Source organism: Mustela lutreola, chromosome 14, assembly GCF_030435805.1.
Source record: "Mustela lutreola isolate mMusLut2 chromosome 14, mMusLut2.pri, whole genome shotgun sequence".
NCBI classification, from domain to species: domain Eukaryota; kingdom Metazoa; phylum Chordata; class Mammalia; order Carnivora; family Mustelidae; genus Mustela; species Mustela lutreola.
The window spans coordinates 39843258-39861249 of NC_081303.1; the positions used below are offsets into that span (position 1 = coordinate 39843258).

Consider the following 17992-nt stretch of genomic DNA (forward strand, 5'->3'; position numbering starts at 1 on the left):
TCTCCTGTCTCACTGCAGAGCTTTCCACACCTCAAGAAGAAAATCCAGCAGGGATGAGACTAGGTAAGAGTGTACTGACAGGCAAGGAGCAAGAGTTCTTCATGTTAACAAGAGGGAATCAAGCCCAGCGTGTGCTCAGGAGCCTTCGTTCCATCACCAGCCTGCAATCTCCCTTCTGTGGAGATTCTTCAGCCCACACTCTCTCTGCCTGGAGAGGCTGGCAAAGGGCACACGAATCAGCCTCTGCTGGGCAGCCTCTCTGTGAAGGGGCAAAGCTGCATAAAATCCAATTTTCTCTTAATAAGGAAAGGCTGAAAGTTCTCACGCACAGCCAAACTGCTTATTAATCTGCTCCCATCACACAGAGGGAGGCAGAGATATAATAAGAACACTGGAATCCTCTCAGAGGGGCTATGGCTTAACGAAAAGGAGGCAAAGCCTACACCCTCTAAACGTGCCAGAATGTAGAGACATGCAACAAAGACAGTGTTGCTGAGGCACCATGTTCCTTTACCACAAGCCCCCAGTGAGACAGGCATGTTCGCTCTGATCCAACAAACACTACTGGACGCCGACTGTCAGGCAGAGGAGGCCGAGAGGAGAGGGCCTCTGAGACCTCAAACAGGGAACTGTTAGAGAACAGAGGTTCAGGAGAGAGTCCTGGGAAAGGAACTCATAGGAGAGAGAGACTAATGCCAACCAGAGGTTGGAGCAAGGGGAGAGGAGTCAGGGAAGGTTCCCTGGGGGCTGTTCCCCGTGCTGACAGGCATGCACACCAGTCTGCAGGAACAGTCACGTGCAGGAAACATCAAGGCGCCTTCGGGGGATGTTACTTAGCAGCAAAGGGTGACCGCATGGATCTGAGGTGCTGACACAAGGTAGGGTCAGCGGACAGATGGGGCTGAATGTCAGCTAGGGAGTCTGCACTTTATACCCCAAGAAATGGGGAACACGAATGGCCTCTGAGTAACATTATGAGACATGAACTCCAGGGATGCACAAATCTGGAATCTGGTAGGGCAGGGGTACAGAAGAGACTAGGTAGGGGGAGGGGCAGGGTGGGCAAGGCAGGAAAATCACGAGGATCCTGAAAGAGGCCCCAGAAACGACAATGGCCTGACTCCCTTCAGTAACTGTTTACAGCCTTCTGAATAAAGTGCAGACTCCACACACGGTGCCCAGAAGCCTTGGTGGTCAGGCTCTATCTCGTGCCATCCCCCCCACCACACCTAGCCTCCCAGCCCAGCTATTCTGGCTCTTTCTCATCCATCCAGGTCCGAAAACATGCTATGCTCTTCACCCACCTTTCCCCCACGGTCTCCCTAGACCTCGGCTGGAATTGCCATGAGTCCAAATCACATGCCCCTGCAGCTTCTGCATGTCCCACAGAGGGCTGTGTCACCTGCCCCACGGTCCAATCCTCAGCTTCCCCCAAATCCAGAGCCCAGGGAGGAGAGAGACTGGGCCCAGAATGTCCCCGCCTCCCAGCACTCAGCACATCCCCTGGAGGCCTCTTACACAGCAGGCACTCAAGGAATATTTATTCAGTGAATCAAACAGAGCTTTTTTTTTTTTTTTTTTTTTTTTAAGTATTGAAACACGGAGCAATTTAAAAATGAGCTGAATCTTAAAAATCTGTATAGGCGAACCTTGAGTGCTAGAAACCTGTACTTTAAAAAAGTACCTCTTTTCTCTTCACATTCAAAGACTTAAGTGATCAAGCTTCCCTTCTCTGATCTTGTGTTGTCTTCCTCATCGTTCTGACAGGCACTGAAAATTCCTCTCTGATTCTACTTCTGAAAGAATGTCTTTTCTACAAGGATCCCCCCATTTCAGAATCTGCCGCAAGAGGGAGTGTCCTCAGGAAAGGAGGAGGAGTTGATTACATGTAAAACTTTTCATAATACATTAGGCTTTTGAGAGCTCCCTTCAGTAGCAATTCCCATCTAGATTTAAGTGCTTCTCTGTAGAATATTACCTGCTTGCCAGAGAAGGGGAATCAGTGAATCTTAGCTCTGAAACAAGGATGTTTTCCATGGGGGCGAAAGCAGAACTACCCCCACAAAAACACACCATGGGCGTCCGTTCCGCCCCAGGCACACACGATCTGGGTGCTCTCCATCCAGCATCTCCATCCCACAGCCTCCCCTTCCCATACTCCGGGTAATAAAACTGAGGCTCAGAGGAGGTAAAGTAGTTTCCAAAACCCAGTAAACTGCATTGTGAACTCAAGTCCATCTAACTCCAAACCCGTGCTTTTTTTTTTAAATTTTTTTAAAATTTTTAAAAAATTATTTATTTATTTGACAGACAGAGATCACAAGTAGGCAGAGAGGCAGGCAGAGAGAGGAGGAAGCAGGCTCTCCGCTGAGCAGAGAGCCCGACGCGGGGCTCGATCCCAGGACCCTGGGATCATGACCTGAGCCGAAGGCAGAGACTTTAACCCACTGAGCCACTCAGGCACCCCCCAAACCCATGCTCTTTCCATTATGCCAACTACCTTGTATCAGAAATAATAAAAGGGAAAAAAATTCAGAACACTACAGCCCAACATAGAGCTTCATTTGTATCCATGTGATTGTGACCTTGTCTGGAAGCAAATTTACCACATCGAGCAAGGCAGACAAGAAATAAAGTTCCCTTTACTGATTGGGACCACGAGCCAAAAAAACTAACATGGGAAAAAGACAAGGGGACCACCAAACACCAAGACAGAGAACGGCCAGAACTGGAAAGGGACCAGGCAGGACCCACCCCTGGCCACCCACAGGTTCCCAGCTCGCACCCACTCCAGGGAGCCACCAGAGCCGCAGGAAGGGGCCCTTCCAAGCCAGGGAGAGCAGACACTGCCAAGGAGCGTGCGAAGGTCCCAGCATACAAAATGGAAGCAGTCGGTGACAGCGGCCCCACACAAGCTCCCCCCACCACATCAGGCATCTCAGCAAGTGCCGTCGGCTTTATGCCAAAGAAATTACCAGGCCCAAAGGCATTCCTGATGTGGGCTATATCCTTCCACTCTAACATCATCAGAAGTTGGAGGGCTGTGGTCATCCCCACATGCCCTTCCCTACCCTCGAGTGAAGCTTCACCTTGATCAACATGTCCCTAATAGCTCCTTCCCTTTCCCAATCACAGAGAGCCCCTCCAGAGCAACTCCTCTACTGGTGACCTTGCCAAGTCCTATGAGTCTGTGGAGCTCAGGGGTCCGGAGCAGTTTGTGGAAGCCTGTGCCATGGTGGTCTCTCCCTGCTCTGACTATAGACACCATCCCACTCAGTTTACCTACACATCTCTCTAGATGCAGGTAGTACAGATGTATTTTTCTCCAGTGTTACAACTTGGCACAGTGGTCTCACTCTTTCCTACAGTTACCTCCAACCAAATACTCACCTCTTCTATTCTAGGCACTAAAGATACCAGATTGATTAAATCCCAGCCCTGTCCTCGTGACACTCAGTCTAGTGGAGGACGGATCATATAAAATACAACTGGACAAACATATTTCTCATTACAGGGCACGAGACAATTCAAAGCACTATAGCACATCACCCTATTCTCTTCATATCACTTAGCTCGATCTGTAGCTGTCAGGTTTGTTCGTTTACTTACCTGAGATCTGTCCCCATTAAGAGACAGTGGGACAGGAATCTTGTCTGTCTGGTTCACTATTGTGTCCAGAAACATACTCATTAAAAGTAGTGTGTGTGGAAGGGGATAAAGAGAGAGGCAGGGAAGTGTCAGGAATGATGAGCACTAAACCCAACACAGAGGTCCAAGCAATGCTTCTGTGACTGGCTCAGACGTAAAGAGGGAATATGGACCAGAAAGGGAAGGGGAGAGAAAAAATCCGGAAGAGGACAGGCCGAGCAAAAGAAACGGCAGGTCAGAAATGGCAGAGGCTATTTGGGGAGAGCCCCTGAACACGGACATGGACCAGTTGTTCTCAAAGACACCTGTGGATGCCGGGAGACACTTTTGATTGTCGTGACTTGGGTCAGGAGTTGCTGCTGGCACACACCAGGCAGAGCCCGGGGGGCTGCTAAATGTCCTACAAGGTACAGAACAGCTCCCTGACAACAGAGAATTATCTGGTCTAAAATGTCAGTAGTCCTGAGTTTGGCAACTGTAACATTTAAGGCATGGACTGGGCAGAGAACATTAAAGCTTTCTTTCTAATGTTCACAATTTCTACTCTCACCAAGTATGTTCTTTTGATTAGAATTTAGAGCCGGATAGCATTTGCTTACCACCTCCCATAACCTTGAAGAAAGGAAATATACATCAAGGAGTGTCCAGAACCTGTCAGGCCTCTGTACCAGCTGAAATGAGACTCTCAGCAGGTATCTGGGAACTCCCTCGTGCTGCACGTGGCCTGGGTCTGTTCTATGATCTTCATCAAGGACACAGTATCAATTGCCCTCACCTACTGACTATCCACCAAGACTCTTCATTTTCCCTCTAAACTCTAAGATTCCAAACTACCCACCCCATTTGCAAGGGATGAGATGTAGAAAGATGAGGACAAGAGGTACTCAACAGCACCAGATCGATGGATGGATGGGCAGACAAACAGAGGCATGGACAGAGATTTCTCAGAATGGAAAGGACTGAGTCTGTAGAGCTCCAAGGGCATGTATCTGTGCTTTACACACTTTTCCATGAAGGCAGGACTGTCCTGAATGTTGACACCCCCAGCCCCATGCCCTGTTATGAAGAGTGGAGGAGAGGCGGGGTCTTTGCTTAGCAAAGGTCATTTCCCTAGGAATCTACAGCCTTGGCAGGGAGTCAAGCAGCTAGACTTTGAAGGAGTGGTGACAGGAGTTAGGAAGTCAGCAAAGACAAAGCCCCTTTGTCTGGAAGTAGTACACACAGCAGGACGGAGCCTGCCCCTTGACAATGAAATCTGCAGCAGCTCCAGAACTCCCTGAGGCCTGACCCTCTGTTCAGCTGCCTGTCCTGCCTTGCAATGGCTTCTCTTCTCAAGAGCTAGAAGTCTCTTAGTCTAAAATGGGTTTGTTTCTTTTTGTCTCTGGCAAACAGTTCAGTATTGTCTGAAATGCTTGAATTGTAACTATAAGAGGGAAGAGAGAGGAAGAGAGATCACCATGTTCTTTCCTGTTGTAAGAGATCCAATAGTGAAACATTTCTGAAGAGTAGATCTCAGACACTCACAGGGGCTATCTCCTGCTACATCTCAAATTCTACCATGACAGAAGTTTCCCAGATTTCCTCATCTCTGAAGTGGACACAATACCATCCACCTTACAGTCTTACTAATATCCTAAAGAGGCTTATTTAAATCATAAGTATTTACAGATGGATGCAATGAATGAAAACTCAATAGCATCCAACTTCTCAGGGAAACTTCTGGTGGACAGAACAGCAAAAGCCAGGAATGGCACCCACTGCAGGGCAGGAGTTCTTCCCAGTCCCACACGATCATGGGCCTTCCGTCTAATACAGCGGCTCCACACAGAGCCAGAGCTGGAAAGAAGGGACAGTTTACCCTAGAATTTGCTGCAATTCTAAGCAAGAACAGCAACTCTCACAGTAGAAAAATATCAGCATAGGCAGTGCCCAGTTAATAAACGAATGGTTTTCCAAAAGCTCATTTGTAAGTTGCATGTTTGAAACTTGGAATGAAAGCATTATTTTATGTCCCAAGCCAGCCCACAAACACTGATTGAACTTAAAATACTTCTGGCACAACACATACTTAGAGCGAAAACAGTAAAAAGCAATGTTCTGATATCACTTTAAAAATCTATCAAAATAAAAGAATTAAAATTAAAATAAATAAAAATATATCAAAATTGCTTAGAAAAATAAATACACAGCTCATCACTAGCCAAATACAATAGTAATACAAAATATTGAAACCAGGTTTGAAAACTGAGAAGCTTTAACATTCATCCACTGAGTACCTTCTTTAATCCTCCAAATAAAGTGCCAATCTCCAGGGCAAACTGCCGGTCCAGCTCCTCTTCATGTTCTGACAAGAAAAACAGTGTTTCATTAGTCAGTTTTATTTAAAACTGGGTTGGTTTAAAAGGAGAGGCACTAAGAGAAATTGGAATATGTTCTGGAAAAGCGGTCTGTGGACTGAGCTACAAACATGGAGACATGTCAGACCTTCTGCTCTAGTTTCCTGTGACCGAAGTTCCTGGAAATACAGAGTGGGGCTGATGGAAATGTCCCCTTCAACTTGTAATAAAGGTTACAAATGGAGAGGGATCAAGACACAAAGCTTCCAGCACCAGGAACCAAAGGTGGAATTAGTGCAAATGCCTCACCTCTATAGCTGGTGAAAAATTATTCTAAACAGATCACACCACAAAATGACAGTGATCATAGCCCCATGATATGCACATAATGCTAACAAGATTATAAAATGAAATCCTATAATAGTAGTAAGTATACAATTGGTTTAAAACTAAAAGTATTAACAAAATATTCATTCAAATACTTGCTAAGAGTGTGCAATAACCAGGCACACACTGTGATATACCAGAAATGAAACAAAACAAGATTGGCATGACCTTTGCCTGGGACTCCTGATACCCCAGGGAAGTGAGACGAACCAATAATGATAAATTGCAATAGTGCTGATGCACGCCAAGTAAGGAAGGAGGAGTGCTGAAGTGCCTGTGCAATGTCCCCTGACCAGCCCAAGGGGAATGGATGGAGCTCAAAAGAGTACACTGAACTGGAGATGAAGCCTGGGGCGGATTCAGCATAAGGGTAGCGATGCAGCCACCAGAATGTCTGAGCTCACCCTAAAAGGCACAGGGTGCACAAACAAGGCAAAAACAATCCTTATCAGACCAACAAACCTACAAAAACCACAGAAGAAACAAAAAGGAACTACCCAGAAAGATGGCAGGAAAACCAGGAGAATGTGTAGTCATTAAAGGATGCCCAGAAAGATGGCAGGAAAACCAGGAGAATGTGTAGTCATTAAAGGATGCTGGTTTCACAGTGGGATCCAGGGACAGAGTCACACACTAGAGGAGCCCCAGCATACAACCACTGCCCTGGGAACAATAGGAAAGGGTGGGGTGGTGAGCACCAGCGCAGGGCACCACATGGACCAGCTCCAGGACAGAGTCCCACTGCATCCCACGGGGTGCAGGGGGCGCTGTGGAGGTGTGGGATTACAGCCTGGCTCTGGTTCTTTCTGTTACAGAGGGGCGCAGGTCACATTGTGTGCTCAACGGTGCACAGACTCAAGTTCCAGGGAAAAGCCCACAAAGGGCAAACCACTGCAATCCAACAATCCTCTTGCCTCTTCTGTTTTGGTTTCACGAAAAGCAACCTCCAGAAACATCAGAATTGTGCAGAACTGAAACGAGGCAGAAACGTGTTTGGGTGGTTTTGTTTTTGTTTTTTGCTTCTTTTTTAAAAAAGTACGTTCAGAAGCAGTGAAATTTACATGCGAAAGCACCAGACTTCCTGAAACTGGAACGCAGCTCCCTCTAGTGCGAAAAAGGAATCCTACACAGGAGAATAATGATACCCTGTCTGGTGCCCGCAACTGAAATGAAAGTACAATTTTAAAAAGTAAAAAAAGATGAAATTAATTTTAGTATCTTTTATTTCCACACAGAATCAGTATTAAACAATTACGTATGAGTCATTTTACATCCCTTTTTCTTACTAATTCTTCAAAATCCAATATACATGCTATCCTTATAGCCCATCTCAATTTGAAGAGGCTACATTTTAAGTGCTGGGACAGCTAATGACTACAGTATTAGACAGCATGGCCAAAACCAAAAATCTTCTCTCAGGTTTGGAGAATTTTTACAACTCGCCCGGTCTGATTTCTTGACACCAAATGCTACACAACATCCATTCTTCCTTGGAATTCATGGTCCTGAAAGGGTCTTAAGTTAGCCGAAAATGCGTGGCTACAGAATTTGGTTGCTATAGGAGAACAGCAGCTGAGAACGTGTAGTGGGAAATCTTTCCCCAAAGAGCTTCGGCCCTCAGAATTTCTCTGCTGCGACCTTTCATTAGAGAGCCCATATTCTCACTCAGAGCAAGAGTTTGCATCGTAGCTCACACACACTCAAGCAAAAGGACCCTGCAAATGGAGAGAAGCCTTCTTTGCCTGAGCAATTTTCTCCACACCACGCAGGCCTGACTGTTGGGCGAAGCGAGCTTCTTCGAGGTGCCCTGGTTTTATTTCCCAAAATTCAGCGCTCCACAAAACCACCTCGGAGCACAGAAATGAAGCAATTTCTGGTGATGAGACCTCATTACTAAATCAGCTGTTGATTCTCCCCACTCCAACCACCACCCAACAAGAGGATACATCAAAGCCCCATTCTACCTACTGAGTGAGAGGATTTGCATTTTAATCGATGCCAATGAGCTGTGGTGGTAAACCATTTACTTGGAAGTGCTAACTAACCTACCCCTTTCACCCTCAACATTTTGATAGGAAACCATTTCTGGGGTGGGGTGGGGGTAATTAGAGGGCAATAATCGGGAAGGGGAGGAAACACACACACACCCTTGTCTGACACAAGCCACTGCCAAGGACTTGCACACCCAATCATGGCTTAACATGTCCTGCTGTTTCTATGCATTTGAAAAATTCCAATCAGCTCCTACTGATTCTTTATTTCTCTAAGAAGCCGCCGGGTACGACAGACTGTGGCAGTAAATGAGTAGAGAAAGGGAGCAGAAAAGATGGGCTTCTCCAGATAAGAGAATTTAACGATAACCAGCTCTCACAAATTCATATAAAAGGTCATATAGAAGGATGAGAAGGTGCTGGTTTTCCTATTATAACTCTTGAGAAGTGGCTCCCCACCCCCCAATTCCCATAAGGGAATGAAAAGTTGATGTAGAAATAGCCCAAGCAAAAGCAAATCATGTATGTAAATAGGATACAAAGTGACATACAACATAAAAGGCCTTCAGATGTCCTAATAAGGCTGCTCGTCTATTACTCATCAGTGGGAATTCTGGGGTCTATCACTGCCAGCCACCAGGTACACGATCTGCATGGGAGTCCTTAGGGCTCCAGACTGAGATGGAAACACTCCAGCAAAGAGGAAACCGTAAGCTCTGGGCATATTCTTTTGTGTTTGACAGAGCGGCGGGGAGCACTAGCTGGAGGAGTAAGGAGCTGTGGAGTCTAATACGGAGGGTTGCTTTCACATGCCCTCAGCTCAGGCCCTGTCCCAGGTCACTGTTCACTGTTACAAGTTTACTACTGGTGTGAAGAAAGTCGACTAAGGGTGGGGAGCCTGGGTGGCTCATTCGGTGATGCGTCCGCCTTCTGCTCAGGTCATGATCCTGCGGTCCTCCATCAGCGGGAAGCCTGCTTCTCTCTCTACCCCATTGCCTTGCGTGCTTGCTCGCTCTCTCTCTGGCTCGCTCTCTCAAATAAGTAAAATCTTAAAAAAAAAAAAAAAGTCAACCAACAATCTCCCGCCTTCAGGGCCAGTGTCCACATAGGAGGAGAAAGCCTACGTAAGCCGGAGAGGAAGGAGTGGGCCAGCAAGCTTGGATTCCCAGGAGGAAAGCCGGAGCTCTAACGTTTCCTATGACCCTGGCCACAGGTGACCAGGGAACAGGGTGAGCCATAACATGAAGCCCTGCCTAACAGATCCCTCGGAGCCCGAGTGTGACATACACTATCCATGCTGGCCATCAAGCCAGACTGCCCAGTCCTTGGGAGGTCCGTGGGAGCTATGCCCTTGGGTCCTTTCACAAAAGACCTGTTAACTGAAGAGCCCCTGGTGGCCCCTCCCATGGTTCCAAGGGCAAGGCCACCTGTTCAAAGACAGGACCAGGGGTAGCCTCCATTCCCCCCAACCCAATGCCGCCCACCCTGAACTGGGCCCTCCAGAGTTGCCAGCTGTCTTGCAACCAAATTCTCTAGTCACAAAATCAAGTGGGAAAAGTTACCTCTTGTTTACAAAGCCCGCCCCTCATGAGAGGTTAGTGTGTTATGAACACAAAGAAGAATCTAAACGCACTGTTGTCTCCTTTCCTTATAAACAGAGAGGTAAGTGACAACAACAGGGGCGTTTAGGAACAAACAGAAGGTAAAAGGTGAAAATGTTCAACCACAATTGTATTCCACTTTCAGAACACCTACTATATAAACACAGAAATTGGACGTAGCAATTCAAATAAATCATTTGTTTGTAGTTGCTTAAATATCGAGGCTTCCCTGTGCTACAGAGTTTATTTAGAGAAACATTTAACTCTGCTCATTCAAGATTTTTAAAAATAAAAATAAAGGGTCTGTGAAATGGAAATGCAAATTTGTGGAAAAATACCACTCTGTTTATAAAAATGTCCCCAGTATGCAAGTTTTTAGGAAGAGAGCTAGGGCATAAAATTTGAACCTGGGCTCTGGAAAAGCCAAAAGAATCTAGCATGGTCTACTGTTCAATGGAGAGTAATTGCCATCAAAAAAAAAAAAAAAAAAAAAGTAGAATTTATAAATAAACCCAAGTGATTGTTGGTTTGTCTTTTTTTTTTTTTTTTTTTTTGAAAAAGAGAAGAAATCCACTAAGTTGACAAAACCTTTTGTAAATTCCCTAAAACAGAAAAAATGAGACATGGGTGATTCAAAACATTATATGATCTACAACTGGATGTTCATACATTTGAAAATTTCAATGCAGAGGAAAAACGTAGGGGCACCTGGCTGCCTCACACAACTCTTGATCTCAGGGTTGTGAGTTCGAGCCCCCACATTGGGTGTAAAAATTCCATAAAAATAAAATCTGAAAAAAAATTTATATATATCTCAAACTGACTTAAGAAAATCTAAATATAGGGGCGCCTGGGTGGCTCAGTGGGTTAAAGCCTCTGCCTTCGGCTCGGGTATGATCCCAGGGTCCTGGGATCAAGCCCCACGTTGGGCTCTCTACTCAGCAGGGAGCCTGCTTCCCCCTCCCTCTCTCTCTGCCTGCCTCTCTGCCTACTTGTGATCTCTGTCAAATAAAATCTTAAAAAAAAAAAAAAAAAGAAAATATAAATATAACCTGAAATAACTAAAAGGTACTGAAGTTTTCAGTGAATCTATTTCCAAACACTCCATGCCTAGACTAGACAAACTTACAAATGAATATCAAACTTAGAAGCTCATGTCTCGTGCACTATTTACACAGTTCCATAGCACACACAAAAAATAAACTTCCCCATTCATTTTATAAAGTTAATGCTGATGTTAAAATCTGATGAAACAAAAATAAAGCTACAGGCCAATGAATCTCACTTAGAAATTAATAATTAAAAAAAACCTTGGAAACAAGCAGTTTATTTAAAAATACCATAGTCATAGGTTTGTTGTAGGAATCCATATAAGCCATACTGGAAAATGTATAACTTTAAAATATGTCAACAACTTGATGGGCACCTGGGTGGCTCAGTGGGTTTAAAGCCTCTGCTTTCAGCTCAGGTCATGATCCCACGGTCCTGGGATCGAGCCCCGAATCGGGTTCTCTGCTCAGCAGGGAGCCTGCCTCCCCCTCTCTCTGTGCCTGCCTCTCTGCCTACTTGTGATTTCTGTCTGTCAAATAAATAAATCTTAAAAAAAAAAAAAATGTCAACAACTTGAAAGGGAAAAACTTTGCAATCATCTGAATAGGTGCTTTAAAAATGAATTCAACATTCACTGCTGATTTTAAAAATTTAGTTAAAGGGAACTAGCCAGATTCCTTATCATAATTTGAAAAAAAAAGAAAAAGGCAAAGTTTATTCAACTTTTCAGTAATGGTAAAAACAATATGAGAAATTCCATTAAAATTAGAATTAAAATAAAAATAGCATTCTTTCCCAACTACTGTATTGTTCTACAAGTCCCAGCTAAGCAATAATAGATGAAGCAAAACCATTAGCATGATCTGCAGATATTATCTAAACACAAAAATTAGGAAAATCAAAAATAAATAAATGGAACATTAAGAGAATTCAATAAATTGTTGGAATTTAACATACATAAACCAAAATAAATACCTTTAGATCAGAGATAATCAGCTACAAATTATAGGAAATATAACTGGAAAATTTCCCAATCATAAAAGGGAAAAAAAAGACTCAAATGATCTGAATAGGAATTTTAACAGGATTTGTTATGAAGAAGATCAGCAACTTTAATAAGGGAAATAACAGAAGACCCTGAATGAATAAAGAAAAAATACCATTATCTGTGGATGGAAAAATATAATAAGAATACTAATTATTTACAAATTTCTAGGGTTCCTAGAATTCTAATTAAAATGCAATGAGATTTTTTTCAGAACAATTTCGTATATGTATATAGAAGAATAAACCAGTAAAAATAGCTAAGTGAGTACATTATATGTTAATAAAAAATAAATTATTAATTAAAAAAAAAAAAAGAATAGCGGGCGCCTGCGTGGCTCGGTTGGTTGAACGACTGTCTTCCGGCTCAGGTCATGATTCCGGACTTCCAGGATCTCGTCCCACATGGGGCTCCTGGATCCTTGGGAAGTCCGCTTCTCCCTCTGACCTTCTCCTCTCTCATGCTCTCTCTCACTCATTTTCTCTCAAATAAATAAATAAAATCTTTAAAAAAAGAAAAAAAGAAAAGCTAAGTGAGGAAATGAAGAACGATGAGTGGTAACTTATTTCACAAATACTCAAGTATTTTATAAAGCAATTTATTTATTTATTTATTTATTTATTTATTTGAGAGAGAGAGCACGGAGAAGGTGCTCAGAGGAAGAAGCAGACTCCCCGCTGAGCAGGGAGCCTGATATGGGACTTGATCCTGGCACTCCAGAATCATCACCTGAGCTGAGGCAGTTGCTTAACCAACTGAGCCACCCAGATGCCCTATAAGGCATTTTTAATTAAAACAGTGCAGTAATGAGGTACAAATTGATTGAGAAATCCACTAATATTCTCAGAAAAGAGAGCTCCCAACCCCAGGATCATGACCTGAGCCGAAGGCAGATGCCTAACTGACTGAGCCACCCAGGTGTCCCAAGAAGAAGTACTACTGACACAACCTTCCTGGAGAACAGTCTGGGGAAGTCTATCAAAAACCTTAAAAATATTCATGTAGTTTTGCTCTGCAATTCCTCTTCTAGAAATCACTCTTCTGAAAATCCTTCTGAGAAAAGCTCTCAGGTATGACACAACAATACAAATAGATTCCTTACAAAATAAGTGCGCTACACATTCAACTCATACAGCTGGAATGAAAAGGAACAGAGCAAATCCAAAGAAACGATAAGAAATAATAAGAGCAGAAATTGGAGAACAAAAGGAAACAACTGAGAAACTGAACAAAGCCACAATCTGGAAAGATCGCTAAACTCTCTGACGCAACAGATCAAAGCAAAAAAAGAGGAGGAAGGGAAGGACAGAGACAATGTAACACAAAATACACAGTAAGAGGAAAACAAAACTACAGAAACAAACAAACAAAAATTTAAATACGAGTATTATGAACCACAATATACCAATCAAATGGAAAACCTACATAAATTCATAGAACCCTGGAAAGCTACAAAATGTCAAAATAGGTACAAAATGAAATAAACTTGAATATAAATCAACAAATAATTGAAACAATAGTCTAAGACTTCCCCTCCCAGCTGCTTTCCCAGGTGACCGCCAATCACTCAGGTTTTTACTGATGACAATCCGACTCTTTTCATTTCAAAAATTGCATCAAACTGATATGAACACAATATATGGGCTTTTTTTAGGTGGGAGCATTAACTCTTTCAAGGTTACAGCACGGCAGATCTCATCTTTCCTCAGGTTAAGTGTACACAGAAGAACATAAAAGTGTTTCTACATCTACCGAACCACAAGGGCATCACCTTGACCCAGCAGGTCCAGATTAGCCACCACGCTGCAGAGCTCAAGGGAAGCAGTCCCCAAGCATAGCAGATCACCACCACCTCAAGCCAAGTATTTCCATGTGACTTAGAGATGTTCTACACCTGGTAGAGTCGGAAGGAAGAAAGGGTGTTCTGTTCAGTCCCTGCTATGAATTTAGCAAAAGATTCCATTGGATGAAAGCCATTCAAGTTAGACTGCTGTCCCACATGGCCCAACAGCCCTGCCTCCCCAGACAGAGAGCAGTGAACAAGACGCCTGCTCCGCGCCCAGAGAAAGCAGCTATGCAGATGCGCGCTGGTGGCATTTCACTGAACAGGTAGGTTTTGAGCCTGTAATATGTTCTAGGCACTCTATTTGCTCCAAATAGAAACATCCCAAAAAAAGTTTACAGAAGAGACTGTCTTCCCAGTGACCTAATTCTATCATGCGGCTAAGTAGCACTTTTTCCTGAATTAGACAGTAAGACATGGAGCCAAGAAGACTTAACACTGCACCATTAAACACACTTTGGCAAGACAGAGGGATCCAGCTTCCATGAGCTGAACTGGCAAAACTATTAGAGAAAGAAGACATTTCTTGGAGCAACCTGAGAAACACTTTGGCACTGACATTTAAAGGAAAAACAGAGGATGAAAGAAGCTTCGGGCTAGGGAGTGGTCACTAATAAGTCCAACAGCATGACAGCCTCTGGATCAGCTGAGGTGCAGAAAAGCTTCCTACTATCCACGGAAGGATCCCCTTTCGCCCCCATCCCAGCAGCCAGCGTGACACAGAAAGGAAACATTTTATCCCAATTCTTGGATAAAATTTTAAAAATTTTATTGTAGAATAGACAAAAGGGCCTCCCCTTTTAAAGTGAGGTGCTTTAGTAATTATCAATAAATACAAGTGGCAGAATAGAACAAGATGTTGGGTCTCAAGTTGGACACCTCTGAGTTTAAACCCAGTTCCATTAGAACTTACTAAATGTGGGACCGTAAATTCTTTCAATCTCTGTATCCTCATCTGGGTGAAAAAGTACAACACCCATTGTGAAAGACTCCTAGGATGGCGGCCATAAATTCCACTCACAGGCATGCTGCTCCAGCCATAAAAAGGCTAGACTGCTCCCTTGAATCTGGACTGGAGCTATGATTTGCTTTCACCAATAAATGAGGCAGAAGTGAACTGTACAACGTCCCAGGCTGAACTTTAAGAGATCTGTAGCTTCTGCTTTTGTGCACTTGAAATACCCCTTCTTGAACCCAGCTGTCCTGCTAGGAGAAATATAAGCCATGTGGAGAGTCATCCAGAGAGAACCTCTGCACACTAGGTGACAACTCCCCACTGAGGTCTTGGCCAGCCACATGAGTGAGGCACCCGATGACTGTAGTCCCAGCTAACACCACACAGACCAGAAGACCTCCCCTGCTGAGTCCAGGAGAGGTTTGTTCAAAGGACAAAGACTCAAAAAAATGAGTTAGTGTAATCCATAACATCAACAAGCAAAAAAACAAACAAAACACACACACACACACACACACACATAAAAACCACATGGTCATATCAATAGAGGCACAAAAGCATTTGACAAAATCCAACACTCATTTACAATTAAACACTCTCAGCAAACTAGAAACAGAAGGGAACTTTCTCAATTGGATTAAGAAATCTACAGTGAACATCAGAACATCAGAATGGTCAGAAAGCTTTCCTACTAAGATCAGAAAAATGGCAAAAGTGTCCCCTCTCACCCCTCCTTTTCAATATCATAATGGGAATCCTACTTAGTGCAATAAGAAAATGAAATGAAAGGTATATAGAATGGAGGGTTGCTAGACAGCTCAGTCAGTTAGGTATTTGCCTTCGGTTCAGGTCATGATCCCAGTGCCCTGGGATGAAGCTCCCTTTCCCTCTGCCATTCCCCTCAGCTTGTTCTCTCTGGCTCTATCTTTAGTCAAATAAATAAATAAAATCTTTAAAAAAAAAAAAAGTGTACTAAATGGAAAGGAAGAAAAGCAATTGTCTTTATATGCAGAGAATACAAATACCTATGTAGAAAATCCAAAGAATCCACAAAAACACTCCTGGAACTAGTCAGTGATTATAGCAAGGTAGCAGGATACAAGATTTTTATGCAAATTCAATTCCTTTTCTACAGATCAGCAATGAACAAGTGAAATTTACAATTAAGAACACAATACCATTTACATTAGCACCCCCAAAAGTGAAATACTTAGGAATAAATCTAATACAAGTCATGTATTAGGAGAACTAGAAAACTGATGAAAACTAAAACAAAACAAAACAAAAAATTTGAGAGATATTACATGTTCATGGATAGGAAGGCTCAATATTGTTAAGATGTCAGTTCTATAAACTTCGTTTATAGATTCAATGCTAGCAAGTTCCCTTGTGGACATTGACAAAATGATTCTAAAGTTTATATGGAAAAGCAAAACATCCAGAATAGCCATAAATAAATAAAGTCAGAGGACTGATATCACTCAATTTCAAGACTTATTATAAAGCCTCGGTATTCAAGAGACTGTGGCACTGGAGAAAGAATAGACAAACAGATGAATGGAACAGATTAGAAAGCCCAGAAAAAGACCCGCATAAATTCAGTAAACTCACCTTTGACAAAGGAGCAAAGGCAGTACAACACAGGAAAGATAGTCTTTCAACAAATGCTGGACCTGGACATCCACATTTTAAAAAAAAAATGAATCTATATGCAGACTTTACACCTATCACAAAAATTAACTGAAAATGGATATTATAGATCTAAATATAAAATGGAATACTACTGAATTCCCAGAAGATAATGTAAGAGAAAATCTAGATGACCCTGGCTCTAGGAGGTACCGTTCAGATACCCAAGACACAATGTATTAAAGAAACAACTGGTAAACTGGACTTAACCAAAATTTAAAATATCTTTTCTGCAAAAGACACTCTCAAGAGAATAGGTGACAAGCCAGAGGCTGGAATAAAATATTTACAAAAATCCTATTATCCAAGGGGGAGGAGTCAAGATGGCGGAGAAGTAGCAAGCTGAGACTGCTTCAGCTAGCCGGAGATCAGCTAGATAGCTTATCTAAAGATTGCAAACACCTGAAAATCCATCGGCAGATCGAAGAGAAGAAGAACAGCAATTCTGGAAACAGAAAAACAACCACTTTCTGAAAGGTAGGACCGGCGGAGAAGTGAATCCAAAGCGACGGGAAGATAGACCCCGGGGGGAGGGGCCGGCTCCCGGCAAGCGGCGGAGCAACCGCGCACAAAATCAGGACTTTTAAAAGTCTGTTCCGCTGAGGGACATCGCTCCAGAGGCTAAACCGGGGCGAAGCCCACGCGGGGTCAGCGTGGCCTCAGGTCCCGCAGGGTCACAGAAGGATCGGGGGTGTCTGAGTGTCGCAGAGCTTGCGGGTATTGGAACGGGAAAGCCGGCTGCAGAGACAGAGCTGACAGTAAGCTCGCAGCTCCGTGTTACCTTGAACCGGTCGCAGGCTCGGTGAGCTCGGAGCGCGGCCGGAGGTCAGGCAGACGGGAGTAACTGGGCGCGGTTCTCTGAGGGCGCACTGAGGAGTGGGGCCCTGGGCTCTCGGCTCCTCCGGGCCGGAGACCAGGAGGCCGCCATTTGTATTCCCGTCCTCTGGAACTCTACGGAAAGCGCTCAGGGAACAAAAGCTCCTGAAAGCAAACCCGAGCGGATTACTCACCCCGGCCCCGGGTAAGGGCGGTGTAATTCCGCCTGGGGCAAAGACACTTGAGAATCACTACAACAGGCCCCTCCCCCAGAAGATCAACAAGAAATCCAGCCGAGACCAAGTTCACCTACCAAGGAGTGCGGTTTCAATACCAAGGAGAGCAGCAGAATTCCAGAGGAGGAGAAAGCCAAGCACGGAACTCATGGCTTTTTTCCTGTGATTTTTTTTAGACTTGCAGTTAATTTAATTTTTTCTTTTTCATTTTTTTTTTTTTTCTCGCCTTCGGGTAAAATTTTTTTTTTAACTGTTACCTTTTTCTTTTTTAACGACTTTTTACTAGTTTATCTAATATATATATATTTTTTTTTACATTTTTCTTAGGTGTTTTCTTTTTTTAAAAATTCTTTTCTTTTCTTTTCTTTTTTTTTTTCTTTTTCTTTTCTTTTTGT

General features: G+C 43.5%; 1 protein-coding gene across 8 annotated transcripts in view; it reads right to left on the reverse strand.

Annotated features, from left to right (window-relative positions):
• HHAT (hedgehog acyltransferase) overlaps positions 1-17992 on the reverse strand; it is a 352540-nt gene that overhangs the window by 297382 nt on the left and 37166 nt on the right. For all 8 annotated transcript variants that reach the window (XR_009347601.1, XM_059146892.1, XM_059146893.1 and 5 more), the window contains exon 3: positions 5925-5992. Coding sequence is in view for 7 of the 8 variants with exons in the window: in XM_059146892.1 (XP_059002875.1) it covers positions 5925-5992 (68 nt within the window). In the remaining variant the exon portion in view is untranslated. The remainder of the gene's footprint in view (positions 1-5924; positions 5993-17992) is intronic.